Below are 18,919 nucleotides of genomic sequence, written 5' to 3' on the forward strand. Positions count from 1 at the left end.
TAAAAGCTTCTCACCTTGCGTGACAACATCCATTTGCATAAACACCTTTTTTGTAAATTGTATCCCTAAGACTTTCCTCAACAGTCCAATTGCACAGCGAGCAGTTGCTATGGTAACTAGGGGACTCAATTGCCCAAAATTACCATGAAACCCTAATTAAAAAGCCCCGACTAAGAGCTCCATTTTGACAAGCTTTATGCAGCACGGCTAACCAATCCCTCAGGGGAGGAATGGAAATCATTTCAACACCCACTGTATGATGTTTTTAAATCTGTGAGTACAGGAATGCAGTTTGTGTGGTAAAATGTGTAAGTCTGAGGCAGAGTGTTTCTCTGTACCAGACTTCGTATACTAGATCATTTTCAATGAATACAAGATGGAGACACCCTCCCAGGCCATTAAAGTCAAGCATCTGCAGTATGTGATAGGATCACTTCAGTTACAGAGCCAATTGTGTTAATACTTCTTGTTACTCCCTGGATGATTTTTGACAAAGTATATTTGTGAAACATATGTTTGCCAGGGGTTTAATATGGAAGTATATCCCTGCCAAAATGTTTGAGGGTGCATAAACCACATTTCGAGCACTGCCCTGTTTGCAACTCAGCATTTGAAAGTGCACAGGCATAGTGTAAGTGCAGACTCAGATGTCAGAGCATAATTCTACCCAAGGATGCGCTCATTTCTGAGTGTGGACTCTCAGATTTACAGATCTATGCCTGCACACACTCAAATGCTAAGTTGCAAACTGAGTAGCACTCGAAATGTGGTTTGTGTCCCTTCAAACCTTTTGGCACAAATGTACTTTTGTTGTATAACCCAAATGTCATGGCTCCAAGTGTACCTTAAAGGAACAATACAAAGAATGCAAAAAATTATATGTTTTGAATTAGTTTGAAAAACACTTACATTGCATTCATATTTACTCACCATTGCCCAAAAGAACACACAGTATGTGCAACACATGCATTGTGTTAGTTAATGCCAATATCACACACCTAATGCACCATGCAAAAAAAAGTAAGAGTCAGAGTACAGTAGGTTAGGTGTTAGGGTCTAAATTATACAAAGTGGCCTGGGAGCTATGGCTTGTCATTTATGGATATCTGTCTGGTTGGAAATCAAACTTTATCATTTATGTTCTGCACATGCCAAGCCATAGACTGCAGCATTACACATCTATTGATTCAACTGAGGGGCATTTCTATGGAAGTAAATTCCAACCTAAAACGCTGGAGAGTGCACAAACCACATTTTGAGTGCTACTCAGTTTGCAACTCAGCATTTGAGAACATGTAGGTGCAGATTTGTAAGAGCAGGCTCAGATTTGAGAGCACGATCCCGTCCATGCGTGTGCTCATTTCTGAGTCTGTGCTCTCACATTTCTCAACTGGGTTTTGTCTGTTGCTGCCAAATGTTTTAAAAAACAGTTTAGAGCACTATTCGCAAATCAGAATTTGAGACTGAGCAGGCATGAATTTCTGCTGTTACAAATCTTTGCCTGTGTGCTTTCAAATGCTGAGTTGCAAACTGATTAGTGCTCAAAATGTGGTTTGTGCACTCTCTAACGTTTTGGCGGGGATGTACTTCCATACATGCATCTTGCTGCTGATCATAATCTCAACTGTAATCATAATAATTATCCTTATCCTAACATACTGCCATCAGTCACCAGAACTTATTACCAGCAACTAGCAGCCACAGTTTGTTGCAGAGCAGAGTAACCACAGACATGTTTCTTGTCTGGACAGGGGAGATATGGAGAGCAGTCAGAGTGAGGAGGCAGCTCCATGAGAATACATTGGTGTGAAGCCCACTAGTCACGACACAAAGCCGCTGCGGAAAATGTTTTAACACGACGCCATCGCCATGGAGACGTGGGCATCATAGGCAAAATTCAGGCCAGTCAGTCAAGGGTGACGACACTTTACTCCTACATACCTGGACACCATTGAATCTCACCATCACGATTCACAGAAAGTAGCAGTCCTACAGATCATGCATTGTCACTGTAGCATGGTAAAGTCATATAGAACGAATGTTACTGCAGCAAAATTTTACTTTAATGCTGAATCTTCACACTTAAGTTGAAAATGTTCTCGTATACAAAAAAGGCACAAGTGCCACAAGTGTGCTGTGAGAATATACACAGCCTGTACTTGCTATTTGTCACTCCCATAACCAGCTCCGTCTCCTTGTCTGTGTCGCTCTAATGGTTTAAAACTGACATCCTTGTCTGCTGTTTAGACTTAGAAACCAACCACCTGCCTGGAGAAAAATAATATGCCAAATGTGGGATAACATGCATACTTGTATGGGATATGTGTCATTCAGTCGATAAAGCCAGAACAGTCGTTCTTCTGTTTAAATCTGTTTGTAAGCTGCAGCCTTTCAACCTCTCCCTCTCATTAATCATGCATGTTAATACAACAGGATTTTAGTGACTGTTCTGTTCCTGTCTTTTCAATTCATTTGGTTTGTCCATGGCTTTTGTAACCTCCTCTCAGAAATTCTAGCTGCTAAAAGATAAACTCATTTGCCACTTTATTACATCCAACAGCTAAAACTACAGGAGTCCAACACAAGAGTTCTGCATTAAAGCCTCCCTTAATGAACGTGAAAATGTTCCATTGTTGTTGAAACTGTTTTACAGAGATGTTGATTCATCATTAAGATCATTTTAGAACTGTAGTTTGTGTTGCTGGTGTACTGTATAGCATTATACAGAGGGGTGTTTCTGTTATTTAGCCTGACCTCAGTGACATAAATGGGAAAAGTATGATTAATGAGATAAGGGAGACAAAAACATTGTTCTGCTTGCCTTTACCTGTGAAATACTGGATGGTTTTACCTCATTCACCACACAAGTGAAACAATTAAGAAAGTTTAAAGGAGGAAATCATTCTTTAGTAGAACAGCTCACAAACATAGACATAAAACCTGTGAATGGGTTGTAATTAGATACTTCTTCATTTTTAGGGGCTGCAAACCATAAAGTCATAAATATTCTATACTATAACAGCTTCCCAAAATCTAAATAAAAACATCAGTGTAAAAGATGTATAATGCATCAGATCACTGAACTCTACAGTAGGTGTCCATGTTAATGGGCACAACAGAAGTGCTAATAAGTCCTGCTGATTGCATGTTCAAGGCAGCAAAAGATGTCATACAGGCACTCCTATAGGACATATGAAGCCCATATGACCTTAGGGAGCTGACCTACTGTACATACTGTAATTTCATATACTACACAGAGACAGGAGGACAGTCTCGACAAGAACGTTTAATGTCAGCAACTCTCTCTCTTTCTCCCTCTAACCTCAACCATCACAACCAAATGCCTAACACCAGCTTTTACCCTAAACCAAATTCGAACCTTTGAAGATGTGTTAAAAAGTGAAGCTGGGCCAGAATATCTTCACTCCCAAAGCATAAAAGTCAAAGTGATCCTCACAAAGATCACCATACATGTAGACACAGTTACCTATATAGTGACATGCAGGTCCACCCACTCAGTGCCCTCATACCTATGCATGGATGGGCACTCACTACAGTCCACAGCAGAGTCAAACAGTATGCTGCACGCACACAAACACACACACACACACACTGGTCCGGGGCGGTCCCTCAGTTACATATAGTGGAGCAGTCTATTAACGTTCTCCACACATGGGTACCCACAGTGAGCCTGGGGATTTTGTTCAAATATAAGAAAAACAAAAAACAAAGCACTGTCAAACTAAACTACTCACCACATCTTATCACAGAAATAAACTCATGAGCAGATGCAACCATTCAGCAGAGCATCAACACTGTTTACTGAGAGAAGATAAGATGTGCCATTTTTAGTACGCCGCCTTTAATAGTGTTTGTAATGAATGTCTGACATGCTTGCATGATTGTACTAAGTTCTACGGGTCATTTGCTGACATTTTATGCTTACAAACAAAGCCACAGAACAGTGAAACTGTGCTGCCAGAAATAGGATTAAAATATCATCTTTCATTGTAAAAAATTATCTACTTTTCTCTAATATAAAAAATTGAACCCATCTTTACATTAGAACACAACAACAGACCTTTTCTCAGACTTTTTGGCATGATCAGAAAAGCACAAGTGACATTTACAACTTTAATGATGGCTCTTCTACTTTTGGGTAAAATTCAAATATTATTAATGTTATTAGTCACAGCTGCTGTTTTCTGTTATGACTGTCTTGGGGGCGACATTCATTATTCTTTTCTTGGGGGCAAAACAAGTTGTTTTAAATGACAGGATGGATTTTTACATAAGTATAGAGATGGGAAGTTTAGACATTTATTTAATCCTTTATTGACATTGTAATACATACAACACAGCTTTAGAGTGACTCCAGACGGTACAGCAATAAAAAACAACAAACCGTATGAAATAAAACCATATAAAAAAACATAACTGCCAAAAAAACATAAGTAAACGACAAACCTCTCACCCCCCACCCCCTCCACACAGGCATACTATATTTTAGCAGCACTGAGTGTGGTAACTGCTGTTGGGTAAAAACTATTCCTGAATCGAGTGGTCCTTGATTTGATTGCTCTGAACCGTCTACCTGGCGGCTGCAGTTCAGAGAGTTAACGTCCAGGGTGTGAAGTGTCCTTAATGACCCTCTGAAGCGTTTCCTCTGAGCCACTGTGCTGCTGCTGTATCATACACATATACAGTATGTAAGGATGCTCTCAATGGAGCACCGATAAAAGGACACCAGCAGTCTCTGGGAGATGTTCTTCCTGAGCACCCATAGGAAGTACAGTCTCTGCTGGGCCTTTTTAAGTGGTTTAGAGGTATTCACACCCCAGGTCAGATCCTCGTTAATGTGGACTCCCAGAAAGCGGAAGGCCGGCACCCTCTCCACACGGTCCCTGCTGATATACAGTGGCAAGATGTCAGTTTTCTTCCTCCTGAAGTTGACAATGACCTCCTTAGTCTTTGAGCAGATTGTTCTCTCTGCACCACACTATAAGCCTCTCCACCTCATTCCTGTAGGCAGTCTCACCCCCCAGAGATAAGCCTCACCACCGTGGTGTCATCAGCAAATTTTACAATGGTGTTGCCGTGGTGGGCGGGGGTGCAGTCGTGGGTGTACAGGCTGTAGAGCAGGGAGCTCAGCACACAGTCTTGTGGTGAACCAGTGCTGAGGCTGGGAGCCATGGATGTGTGTGGGCCTACTCTCACCCTCTGGCTGCGTCCAGACAGGAAGCTCCTAATCCATATGCAGGTGGAATATGTACTTTCCAGGTCCACCAGCTTGTTCACCGGTTTGTGGGGAGGATGGCATTGAATGAGAAGCTATAATCCACAAAGAGCAGCCGTGCATAGCTCTCCTGATGCTCCAAGTGGGACAGCTGGCTATGCCATCCTCTGTGGACCTGTTTGCCCTGTATACAAACTGGTGTGGGTCAGATGTTGGTGGGAGGAATGACATAATTTGTCCCTGTACCAGTTTCTCAAAACACTTCATCACCACTGGAGTGAGTGCAACTGGCCAGTAGTCATTGAGGCTGGTTATGTTGGGTTTCTTAGGCAGGGGAACTGGGATGGAGAACTTCAGGCAGGGTGGGACAGCGGACTGGGCCAGTGACTGGTTGAAGATCCTGGTGAAGCCAGCTTGTCTGCGCAAACCTTCAGCACATGTCCTGGGATGCTGTCCGGTCCAGCAGCCTTCCTTGGGTTTACGGCCCACAGCGGCCCCACCCTTACAGTAGGGGAGCATGAGGTGAGGCGCACGCTGGATGAAGTTTGTGTCTAGTTGCAGCCCCTCAAAGGAGGCAAAAAAGAGGTTCAGCTCCTCTGCCAGCGAGGCGTCCTCTTCAGCCGCACTGAGATTATTCTTATGGTTGGTAAGATACTGGACTCCCTGCCACACCTGCCTGCTTTTGGTATTTATTCACGAACTATAATTAAGTACAGATTTGAGGTACATGTGCTTTACTTGTGTATTTTTATTATGCGCAACATTATACTTCAATACATTCCAGAAGGAGATACTGTACTTTACAATACTACTTTTCATCAATTATTCTAATATATTAATATATGATATTCTGCTATGCTCATTCTGTATATGATTATTCTTACTTTTGATACTTTAAGTGTATTTTGATGCTACTACCTTTGTATTAAGTAAAGTTGTTGCGTGGCATTAAATTGTAACAAAGTGTGGTATTGCTACATTTATATAAGTACCAGATTTGAGTGTGTTTTCCACTACTGCAGAAGCAAATGCAGAGTTTTATCATCCTTCTGACATGCCTTGCTGTCAGAGCATTCATTTCTGACTGCTACCAATGACAACATGGAAAATCATTTCCCTCCCTTGAGCCTAAAAGGAACTGGCATCATATCAAGTCTCCGTTTCCTCTCCTGATCCCCTTTCCTCTGGTGGAAGAGGCTCAGTTCTTCTAAAGTAGGTGACAGCTCGTAGTCACGCTGTACACTGAAACAACAGTGGCCTAACCGCTGCTGGTTCACCAAAATCAGCTGTGACTGAATCACATTGAAACAAACACATTTTACATCCACACAAATAAAAGTTACTGTGCTGTTACTTAAAGGACAAGACAGGTGATTGATTCTACTCTTTACTTCATATCAATAAATGCTTTGAAAACCGTTGTACTAAGGAATTGCCTGCATAGCCACAGAGCTCCACTGTTGTCCAAAAACTATGAAAAACACATTGGTGAGCCACAGTGTTGCACCTGTGACATGTTCCTTCGTTAACATGAACACACACACACACACACTGTTTATTTTAAGTCAGTCCCACACAAACCATTCTGCTGCTGGAAATAGTCACTAGAGCATCAAATTAAAACATTTCCTAACAAATGTACTAATTACTCCAGTCTGCTAAAAACTACAGTGACCAGATGTTGTAGAAAATTACAAAGATGAAACTTTATATATACACATGACTGGTTTATATAGATTAATGTCTTCAGTAGGAAGGAACGGGTTGGGTGAAGTGACACAGTTAAAGTCACAAGCTTGTTTCTGTCTTTTTCTAGTATTTGTTGAAAACCAAAGATATATAAAATGCCCGACTTCTCCCTTAAGGAAGAACCTGAACATATAAACAGAGAAAGAAGAAGGCATGTTATTGAGATGACAAAATGTCAAAAAACAGCGAACCCGAGTGAACACTGAGACGAGTCATCTCTCAGTCTCTTCATGCCTCACAGCCAGTGACAGCTGAGCTAATACAGACAGAGCAGGACGGGGGGCAGAAGCTGTCGACTTAGAGAGATTACTCTGCTGCTCTAAATTTCGCACCCATTCTGCTTGTCTGCATTTTAAAGGTTTCTCTGTTGGTCTGAGCCAGACTCACTCATGCAGTGCACTCACATGTATGTTTCTGTGCACTGGTGTTCTTCCCTTAATGCAGATTGTGGTTATTTTTACTACTCTGAGACAAGTGTTATTATTAAACTGGGCAGGTTTAAATTTCCTCCACGTTAGATGCTGAGTCTAAAACAGATGAGAGGATTTTAAAGACTCTAACAGACGCATTAGAATGTCCTGGTAGTTGTCTAAGAGCTCGGACCAGAGGCTGCCTGAGCTTTTGTCCCATTAAAAAGAGACTGGGTCACCCAGGATAGCACATGGACAAACTGGCACTGGGTGCAGACAGCCACACCTCCTCCTCTGGTTCCCTGGGAGACTGTCACTCTTTACATCCCCTCTTTAGCAATTACTACCAGTCATGGTACAGAAGCTCAAATGTTTTGCAGAACAAAATATTAGAGATGTCTTTTTATGAGGAAAGTTCTACAGTATATGAGATGTCCTGCACAATGTAAAGCTTGTCTTGCAAGTTGTTGTATTTTGAATTGATATGCATTGTAAACCAGCCAGTAAAAATGATTTTAAAACTATTTGCTGAACCAGAATTAACTGCTAAAAGCTCCTCAGCCTTGTGAGAGTCCTTGCAGAAGATTTCTAAGACAGCAATATTTTCATAAAAACATTTTTATAACATTTATCAAAATTTTAGGAATTAAAATCAAAGTCACAGAAGACGTAACTGAACAAGCAGGAAACAGGGGAGACAACATGGAGGCAAAGAAAAGTGCAGACACATGCAGGCATGTTTCCACCACTTCCGAGGAGATTACACTGACTTAAATTCACGTCCTGGAGACTTACCCTAGCCATAATCACAAGTTGCCTAACAATAACTATAAACCAAGTCTTCACTCCAAAATGTAATGACTCACTTTATGGGGACTTGTTTTTTGTCCCCAAAAGGAAGGTGGGTCCCCACGGTGTGGCTGTACAAACAGATTTATGTTCCCACAGCACAACTAATACAAGCACACATAGAAAACCCAGCAGATTCAGCAGAAACACAGGGTCAAACACACTGGACAAGTGTGAAAGACTCAGCTATCCACACAAACACATGCACGCACACACTGAGCCTGAGTATAGTGTGAAACACCTTGCTACAGTCCAACCAGGTTATTTAACAACTGCATGGGTGCCGCTGACTTTTGCCAAACTGTTCATATGCTAAACATACAAGATACAAGATACACTGCCACCAAATTATGCACATCTAATTCCTGTAATTCTCTGTGAATGAGCAGCACAGCAAGTGTTACAGTATGTGTCTGTGTTTTCCACAGCCTTGAAAATCTGCCCTTCTAACTTGATGCACTGTAGCTACAATATCCTGGCTCGACTTCAGTGACAGGTCATCTTCTTTACTATTCTTGTAGCTGTTACAATGGGAGAAGAGACCTTTTGTTGAGACAGAAACACCAGATGTGCCTCTTCACAGTAAGATTCTGCCTGGGGAGCCACAGCTGTGGAATCACGACACTGCTGGAACAGGCATTTTATACTTGAAGAAATTATTTTGGCTGCTACTGAAAACAATGGAAGCATGTTTCAACAATAATAATAAGGGCAGTGACAAAAGAAGATTTGTCTCTGGCTATGTAAAAGGCTCCTGTACAATGCTGCAAAAACAACATGTCTGATTTGTTTTCTGGCTGGAACGAATCCACTCTTAAGCAGAATAAACAAGAGCTAATATCCATGGTGTTTGGGTAATTAATATAAGAAAGAGGCAATTATTTATTCTGATCTGTGGATTTTTTGGGAACCTTTGCAGGATTTTAGAAAAGCTGTCAGAAAATGGTTCCTGTTGAAATTGCAAGTTCACAAACCTCAAAGTGACGCCTTCAAATGTCTTCTTTTACCTGACCAACAAAAACAGTCACCAAAACATCTAAAACTTGTCACATTTCTAATGTCACCAAGCTGTGCTCTTCCTACAGTCCAACAGTCCTTGGGTACCAAGATCGCTCCGTACAAGTAAATGTGACTCTTTCGATGTAAAGGAATACATAAGGTGGCGCTCCAAGGCAAAAACATGGCACTGCTTACACTGAATTGAGTTTCATATTTCACACCACATTTGTCTTCGTTAGACTGTGCAGAAACAGGCTCCACAATCTCTAATCTGAGCCAAAACATTATGTCATACTGGAGAGAACAATGTGCACGATGCAAACACAGCAACACTGTCAGCGGGCCTGTAGAAAGGACAGAATAGATGCTCTCGTACTCACAGTGGGAAGCAAGTCACATTAAACAAATCACAATGAACAAAATGACTGAGATAAATTTATCCTCGGAGAGCCCAGTTTGGAACAGTGTCGTGCAGCCCGTATGAAGCTACAGTACAGAATGAGCCGTGACAAAGAGGATAATGTTTCTGTCTGCTCCTCCTCCCTCTCTCTGCTACTCTCCTCACTGCTTCTCCAAAGTCCAGCAAATTCACAGAATTGTAGTGTGGGTAGTTTCTCCTTAAAGGTGTGTAAAGTCATAGTCCATGCAAAATTCACTGAGAGGTAGCGGTAAGATGTTTGATGCTTTGATCAGTTTGAGCTCAAGTTACAAAAGGATTTATAGCAGAAGAAAATAACCAATCATCCATAACGGCTGCAACTAACAAGAATTTTCATTGTCGATTTCATTGTTGATTATTTTTTGATGACCCATTTAACCTTTTGGGCTATAAAATGTCAAATAATACTTAAGTAATTCCACTCACAACTTTGCAGAGTGCAAGGTGACGCTCATCTATTTTTCTCTAAAGTCTAGGGCTCAGGAGGTAAAGTGGGTCATCTTCTAACCAGAAGCTTGGAAGTTCAGTTCTAGCTTTTCCAGTCCACATGTTGAAGTGTCCTTGAGCAAGACACTGAAAAGTTGTGCCTGGTGATATCACCACTTTGGGAGTGTGAATGGGCAGTGTGAAAGCACTTTGAGTGTGCTGCAATGCACAGAAAAGCGCTATATACAAATAGAAACGCATTTACCATATGACAAAGAGAAGCAGCATCTTTGTAATAATTTTATTGCAATTTTTATTGCATTAAAAATGGCTAATAATATAAAATTATTATCAAAATAAAAGCAGAATACTGTATTTTTCTGTTGATAGACTAATTGGTTAACTGACTATTCATTTCATATCTAATATGCAGTGACACCTATCAAAAGTCTGCTGAAATATGGCTGCGACTTATGTTCATTATCAATTATTTGTCTTTTTTTCAAGAATGAATCTGTGAAAAGTCTAAAAACTGAAGAAAAAAAAATTCCATTAAAACATCCCAGAGCCCAGCCAGATTTCGTCAAATGCACTGACTTGAAGACATGTGGAACTGCATCAGATTATTGTGATCTGAAACAAAAAGGCTAAAAATCCCCACTATGGAAAATATGGAATTACAGAATTGTTGGCATTTTTGCTTAATAAATTACTGAATAATTAATCATCCAACTAATAATTAATTTGTGTAAATTAGGTGATTGTTACAGTTTCCTGTAGCATGACCCCCTCCTCCATTGTTAATCTTTCAGATCAGTATTTGCCAAACACTCAACATGTTATAAAAATATAGCAAAATACACTGTGTTCTTCTTTGAAGCTTCAAAACTGAAAGATGGATTTAATTCAACTAAACCCTTCATCACATTCGTGAACATCATCACTGCCATCACTACATCTGATGACGCCAACATATCCCAATCACAGCCACCGTCATCATCATCATCATCATCATCCTGGATAATGTCACAATTCATCCTCATCATCATTAACATCATCATCATCATGATATACACTGCAGATGTGCTGGTATCTCTGTTCCCCTTCCCTCACTGGGTCTCATTCCTTTGGCCCATCACCATGACGATGTGAGCCAGTTCCATGGATACAATCACTAGGCAACCAGCAGCATCATCAGCAGCAGCAGTATCCTGTCAGAGCTGTAGAGGAGCAGCAGGGAGAGCCTAAGCCAGCCTTCCTCCTCTAGCTGCATGCAAGTTTGCACAGAAAACGCATTTATTGTGTCTTGGATCTGAGGCCTTGATTTTTATGTTTCTTGTGCAGCTGTGTACAAACACACACACACACACACACATATATATATAAAAAAAATCTAAATACGAATGATTACTACTTTCACCATCAATACTGCCTCCAGTATGAACACTGCTTATCGTTTTCTATAGGTTTCTGCTGTTATCTCTAATAAACAAGAACTAACAAAGACAAAAAACATTTAGCACCAACCCTACATTACACAAATAAATAGCAGTGGAACACACAAGTAGGGCTGTATCTAAACATTATTTTCAGTTTCTATTAATTTTTCAATTGTTTTCTTGACTAATTAGTTACTTACTCAGTGTGTCAAATGTCAAAAAATCCCAATGCCCAAATGCCTGGAGCCCAACGCAACAACTTCAAAATAACTAACAGCCCAAAACCAAGAGGTACTAATCAGTTAATGACCAGGAAATTCATAGAAAGACCACAACCATAGCCAGGCAATGAAAAAGTATTCAAATTCTTTACTCCAGTAAAAGCAGTAATACTGTGGTTCACTTTAAAAGTACTCCATTACAAGTCCTGCATTCAAAATTGTAATGCACTTAAAAAATTTAGGAGTAAAAACAGAAAAGTGAAAAATGTTCAACATGGGATTATTTTAATGTGTGAGCAGTGTTTTGTTGTAGTTGATCCAGGTGAAACTGATTTGAGCTACTTTATAAACTGTTGAGCTGTTTAATCTCCCTCAATTTTATAAAGGAATTTCTGTCAAACAAAAGTGAATCCTACATTTTTTTTCAGTTCAACAGAACTATTTCAACCAGTGAATAAACTTGTTTAACATTCTAGAAATTGATGTCTGGATCTTTAACTAAGGAACAATAACGCTCCATCTTTATGATAGAGCTATGAAAATGTCCATTTAGAAAATTCTTCAAGCTAAATTGTCCTTATAAACCTGCTAGATTTTCTCCCACATTTTACAAGAAAAGTAAACTTGAAGGATTTAATTTCAGACTAAAATTACATCAAAGAAATTGCTACTGCACGTTGTATCTTGTTTTAGAAGCTAATCATATGTTGTGTCTGAAAAATAATCAGCAAAATACCTTCAAAGATAATGACAGATAAAGGTAATGTAATAAAAGCACTCAGAAAGTAACTGAGTAAATGTACTTAGTTATATGCCACTAATCCATTGGAGCACATTTCTATCAGGCAGTTTAATACTTTTTAAAATGTTGGTGCACAGTGTCAGTAATCGCTTCAGAGTCTCCAAAAGTATCGTTGTCATAAGCCAGAAGAAAGACCAGAACAACAATTATATGCACAATCAAATCTACAATTGCTTATTCTGCATATACACAGACTACAGCTCAGACTGCTGTACCCTATGTGGACAAAGAAGGAGACAAATACTGAAAACACATAATGACATGTTTGCAAAATGTTACAAAATAAGGCTATCAGCACCAACTGTGAAACCCTCCTGAAAAGAAAGTGTATCATAGAGCCCATCTAAGGAGCAAAACAAAGACGCTTTGAAACGTGTTCCATTGAAGACTGCAATTAAATATTCCCTTTGATTAGAAGCAGCCTTCTGCAAGCTGTAGTGCCCTGCAAGTAATAAGGGGGTTCTGCTGATATGTGCTGTATCTTAAAACACATATGAGCATATAGGCCCAGTTAGCTCAGTTGGTAGAGCATGAGACTCTTGAGCCCCACATTGGGTGCAAACCTTTGCATTTAGTTTATGGGGCTGCAGTGGCTCAGGGGATAGTGTGGTCATTGCTCTAACTGGAATTGGATTCCCATTCTCCATATGTCAACATGTTGTTGGGTGCATCTAAAATCGTCTGCTACCTAGTAGGCTAAAATGTGCATGCAAGGCAAGTAGGATGTCAGAGTTCTTAGTATGAGAAAATATATACTGTATATATGCAAGTGGTAACCGGATGGCCTACATACCTTTGTAGCATGGAAGCAGTGGACACTATGCTATCCCATCATCCCATAGTGGTGGCAGGCTCAAAGCTGTGTTGTCCCAGGACTGTTATTATGCCACTCCATTAAATTTGGATATTTTTAGGAATAAACTTTATTACGAAGTATCTCAAAAATACAAGGAATTTGACTCCAGCCCCACCAGCGACTAGTGTCATCACAGGTAAAGATCCAGGTGAGGTGGGTAAGATGAAACTGTAGTAGTATGTCTGAAATTGTGCTTACTAGAGGGTGGAGTGGCTGCAGTGCCTACTGCATTTTCATTAAGAGTAGTAGGTATTTGACAGAAAAATGTATGTACAGGTGTAGTAGCTGATTTCAGACAAACACACTGAAACTTAAGATTCAGTGCAGCGCCTCCATCAGTGTGTATGTGTGTGAATTGGTGCTGCAGATGGCTGCCTCAGTTGAGCACCGGAGACAAATTCCTAGTGTGTGTAACATACTTGGCCAATAAAAGTGATTAAAACAAAAAGAAAGATTATGAACCAGAAAATAAACTATATAATCATGTACAGGTGCTGCAATAAAGCATTTAGCCAGATGGCTAACAAGCTGTTGTCATTACAAGCTTGTAAAAAACATGACAGACACAAGCTTAACAATGGACCAGATAAGATAATAAGTTACAGAACCTCAGGCTGGAGGATTTAACAAGTACGTCTCTGTGTGATAATGTGTTCTGCTGTGATAGCATGAAGTTATAATAGAAGAACTGCTGGGGGCTCCATGTCAAGAAGGGAGGGTAGGCCTATATGATATGACACTGCATCATATACCATCCAAAGACACACACACACATGCACGCTCTCTCTCTTTATTCTTGCCGCATGGTTGTTTCATTAGCTCACCATAAAGCTGGAAAGGCCCGTGGAGGAGGCTCTATATGAAGGGATGAGAGGACCACTTCAACATAAATGATCATACACTGCAGCCTTCAGTCTCACGTCTTGTTACGTTATACCGCCAATAATGATGCGAATAATGGCAATTAAACAAAACATGTAAATCCTGTAATCCTATGACAGAATTAATAAGCGTAGGGTGCATATGACAGCAAATATACAGGGCATTGTGGCTGATTAATGGCATTTGTGCAGTGAGGTCACAGAGTCCTTACTGAATGGACATTAAACATGAACACACAGAGTGAATGAGAAATGCTGCAGCAGGTATGTGTCCATGTGTGTTGCCTTACGCTGTAAAGTAGAGTAGTTATCCATCTGTCAGGCTGCTGGTGTCGGATACGGTTTACAAAAATCACTCTGGTGGCACCTATATACGCTACACCGCACCACCGGACAGGATGAGTCTACCGGGATGAACCGAGCCGGTGTGAAACCAGGACAGGTGTCCGCGCTAAGAGCCGCATCTCCGGGAGCCCGGGCGCCAGGAAACAGGTGATGTGCACACATAAACCCCGGTACTAGGATTCATTTCAGGACCATTCGGTAAGGTTCACTCGCAGAAGCCTCTCGGTATGATCTCCTCGGCAGGGTTTCGGTACAAGATGCCTCGCGCGGCCTCCATGTATATATAAAAAAAAAAACTAACAAAAAACGCCAAGATGCGGACGCACCGGGGACGAGAAAGGTCAGTGTGCGATGATGAAAATTCCACTGAAGGAACGAATTCGTGACCGACGGAGAGAACCTGTGCCCTTCTCCTTCTCCGTTACCGTAAATCCCGCTGCAGTGAGAGCACAACCAGCAGGAGCGTCTCCTCCCATCTATCTCCGTACAGAGCGAGAGTGAGAGAGGGACGCCACAGCAGGCGCGTTTGTGAGTGCGCGTCTAGATTGTGCACAGATGTGTGCATGAGAGAGAGAGAGAGAGAGAGAAAGCCGCCTTTTTCATCTCATTGTCTCGCCACATACACACGCACACACACACGAAGTGGAGTTGTCCCTAGGACTGTTGCCATACTGCCTCTATCTTCTCCTGTGAGGAAAGTTAGTCTTTCTTAAAATGTTGCGGCACTACTTTTTACTGTTACTGCACTGTCCTGCATGGAGGTGGAAATATTAATTTAGGGGGTTGTGTGGCAGCCAACAGCACAGGAAAGACTGTGGGGATGGGGGCAGACCAGATTCCACAACATATCAGCATTTTCAATACAAATATCAACTCAGTCAAAGTGAAATTGCAAAAAAAGAGGCTGGCTTCTACAAAAAGACAATGATCCAAATCAAACCTCAAAATCCACCATGAGCTACTTTCAAGAAACACGAGCTGAAGCTCTGGGGACTGCTGTAACAGTCCCCTGACTCCAACATGACTGAAAATCTGTGGATTGATCTTAAACATGCTGTGTGTTGCATGCTTGTTTAAAAATATTTCAGAATGCGTCTTTTCCGCTACAACAAGTGTTTGTGAGCTGTGACATAAAATGAACAGTGTATCAAGCCTTTGAAGAAAGGTTCAATTGTATGTTTGCCATTGAGATTGCATTTATGCCTTTTCACTGAAAATGATGCCATGAAAGTAGTGAGAATAACACTCAGTGTTGATGCTGGACATACTGTAAGCTCTGTATGCAATATGGATATAATTCCTAGGGACACTGGTCAGAGAAGGAGGGTGGTAACAAATTCACTTCTAAGATCTTTATGATACATTTGTGTGGGGAAGGTGAGAGTGGTTGCCCTGCGCCTATGGCCAGTGCTATGGGGCACTTGAGGACAACACTTCACCCACAGCTGTTTGGGGATAACATCACACACTGGCTGCACACCACAGTTTCCGGGTGAACGTGCATGTGTGGAGGAATATGTTCCTGCATGAAGGCACGTATCCCCAGCAAATCTATCCAAACAAAAGGTCAAACCAAAGATAAGAGACAGTGGGGGGAGGGGGAAGCAATAATTGATTTCATGCTGTGGTCAGATTTATATTCAATTTCTGAAGTTAGGATCATTGTTGTTTCCATTTAGTGCCTCAATATGATTCTAAAGCTCCATCTAAAAGGGCAGTGTTAGTTAGGATGCGTTTCAGATCTCATGATCCTAATCCAAACAGTGCAGACATTAAGTTGCCAACCCACTTGTGTGAGAGGCTCTGACAACTGGAGCATGATTACATTAGATGCATAAAGTTGGTGTCTGAAACTTGAAATAGAGATTTATAGCTCCCCATGACCTTTGTGGTTCCTGTCTTGACTTAAATTAAACTCTAATATTTGATAACTAAAAATAACTCAGGACCTTTAGCTCCACCGTACTCAACTCAGCTCTAACAAATGGCATAGTATCCTTGTGCCATCTGTGCCAGTTGGCTGTGCCATGACAAAGCTCCAGTTAACCCCAGATGGCCGTGCTGGGATTCTCCGGGACTGACTGAGTCTGTGAGAGAACAGGAAGCTGGCCAGCCAGCCACTCGGACAGTCATTAAGTCATCTCTCACTCTGCGTCTCTCTCCATCATCTGCTTTCTGGGTCACCTTGAGGTTTGTCTGGTCATAGCTATAGAGGATGGCAAAACATCACCTGCATCATAACTGGAGCTTTCTATTCCAGCAATGAAACCACCAGGAATAAAAAAAAGTTCAAGCTGAAGTCTTGTTGAACAGCTGGGATTGCATTTGTTGCCTGGCAACAACAGGAGACAAATTTAGAGGGCCTTAAAAGTGTACAGAAAAGGTTTGGTTTTCATAAGATATCAAAACAAGAAATCCTGCAGAAAAACCTCACTGGTCTTTTTGTGATGTCCTTCTATTTTTTCTGGTTCATTAAGTGGTCTACTTAAAAAAAAAGATGATAATAGAAATGATGGTAAGGAGCATCTTTTTAAGGCTTGTCTGCAAATAGATATGAAGAGCAGGACATGTGAATCTGTTATATCCTCAGCTGATAAGAGATTTTATATTGTGTTATGTAGAGGAATCATTGAACACCTACTAAAAAATAAGGACAAAGTTTAATTAAAATTTCACTCACACCCTTATAGCCCGAGTCACCTGCTGTTTTCTGGTGACCTTGATGGTCTTCCTGTAATTGAAATCCTTTCTGAGCGATATCCTTGCATTTTAAAGTAGACCCTTGAGTTTGCTTCTGCAGTAAGAACTGTTCATTTTAACACCAACATATGCTGATTTTTTTAGCCTATATTCCTTTCCATTTTGTCAAGGTGGCATCATTAAAGGTATGCAGAACTAGCTACAGTATTAGCAGTTCCTGTTTGCAGTGTACTGATTGCTTGTCCATCGTCAAGTGCAAGTCTCACTGATTCTTATCAGTATGTGTTCATGTCTCAAAGTCCCGCAACACATTATTTTTGTCTCTGCACCCCCCCTTAAGCTCTCCCACACTCCCATTTTTTACTATGAAAGATACACTTATTCCAAATTTTGAAGGTCTAATAAAATGTTGGTGCTAAAAATAAGGATATAGAAGGAGTTATAAGTCTGATTGGAGCCTTGTCCCAAGAAACTCAGATGAAAAGTTGTCACATTTAAACAAAATAAATGAAAAGCAGTACAGTTTACACTCTGTGTAACACATTGGTGGGCCAAACCCATTTAATGAGAGCCAGGTCCTATTTCAGGAAGCCTGGATTCAGCTGATTTTGCCCACAGGTCCTATTTTGGGCAGCTCCGGTTTAGTGAGCCAAGCATGGATCTGCTATAACACATAGGTTGCACTGCTGTACATTTAGACAGCTTGTCTATTTTGAGCACCAAATTACATCTCCTTCTCCACACCTCATAACTACTGGGTGAGTGTGAACTAGAACTATAACAGCGATGCTCATCACTATAGATTTCTATCTTTGCAGACACTGCAACAACAATGGCCACAGAACTGTCCAAACTTTAAGCAGGTCTGGGTAAACTATGCACAGGACTCCAAGTCTATGTTTGCTCTTTTATGTTTTTGGGGACTGATTTGAGCAATGAGAGAGTTCTCTACCCTGCAGGCAGCAGGTTGTCATGTGTTGAACTTATACCTGTTAGGGTGCACTCGAACACAGAGTGAGCGAGCAGATAAAAAGCGGACCCAGGTGGCTGGCTTCAGTGCAAGCAGTGAGGTTTATTTACAGTGAAGGTAGTGACATATATACAGGAGGAGTAATGAGGTAGATGACCGGGTGTCGATCAGCAGCAGCAGAAAAACAGTCAGTGGTATGGTGGATGATGATGTACCGGTCTGCGGACGCAGAGGTCACTCCTGGGCTGGTCGAGGTGGAGGTGATGATGGCTGTAGACAGAAGAGCAGGGATAAACTGGGTAAGGGAGACTGTGCATCGACCTGGGAGGCGGTGGCTGGTGGTGTAGGTGAAATCCAGGGGGGTCCAGAGGAGAGGTCCGAAGAGGAAGAAGACACTAGAGACGGCAGGGTGGGATAATGACTACGGGGCTAACAAGGACTAGAAAGAACAAAGACAATCTTAGCATAAACTTGATAAAACAATATAACAACCACTGGCCTGAAGACAGAGAAAGAACTGGCAGGGGAGTGACTGGTGAACAGTGTATAAGTATGGAGGAGACTAATGAGGTGCAGCTGGTGAGTAATCAGGGAAGC

At 41.2% G+C, this 18,919-nt stretch overlaps 1 protein-coding gene across 12 annotated transcripts in view; it reads right to left on the reverse strand.

The window, feature by feature from the left end:
* lrrc7 (leucine rich repeat containing 7) overlaps window positions 1–18,919 on the reverse strand; it is a 104,798-nt gene that overhangs the window by 55,698 nt on the left and 30,181 nt on the right. For 11 of the 12 annotated variants that reach the window (XM_020602838.1, XM_020602837.1, XM_020602827.1 and 8 more), the window contains exon 1: window positions 14,598–15,120. The exons of the other annotated variant lie outside the window; for it this stretch is intronic. In XM_020602838.1, coding sequence (XP_020458494.1) covers window positions 14,598–14,622 — 25 coding nt within the window. In that variant the 5' untranslated portion in view covers window positions 14,623–15,120. Of the gene's footprint in view, window positions 1–14,597; window positions 15,121–18,919 lie in introns of those variants that run through there. 12 annotated transcript variants of the gene reach the window in all.

The sequence above is a fragment of the Monopterus albus genome, unplaced genomic scaffold (assembly GCF_001952655.1).
Source record: "Monopterus albus unplaced genomic scaffold, M_albus_1.0 scaffold58.1, whole genome shotgun sequence".
NCBI lineage: Eukaryota > Metazoa > Chordata > Actinopteri > Synbranchiformes > Synbranchidae > Monopterus > Monopterus albus.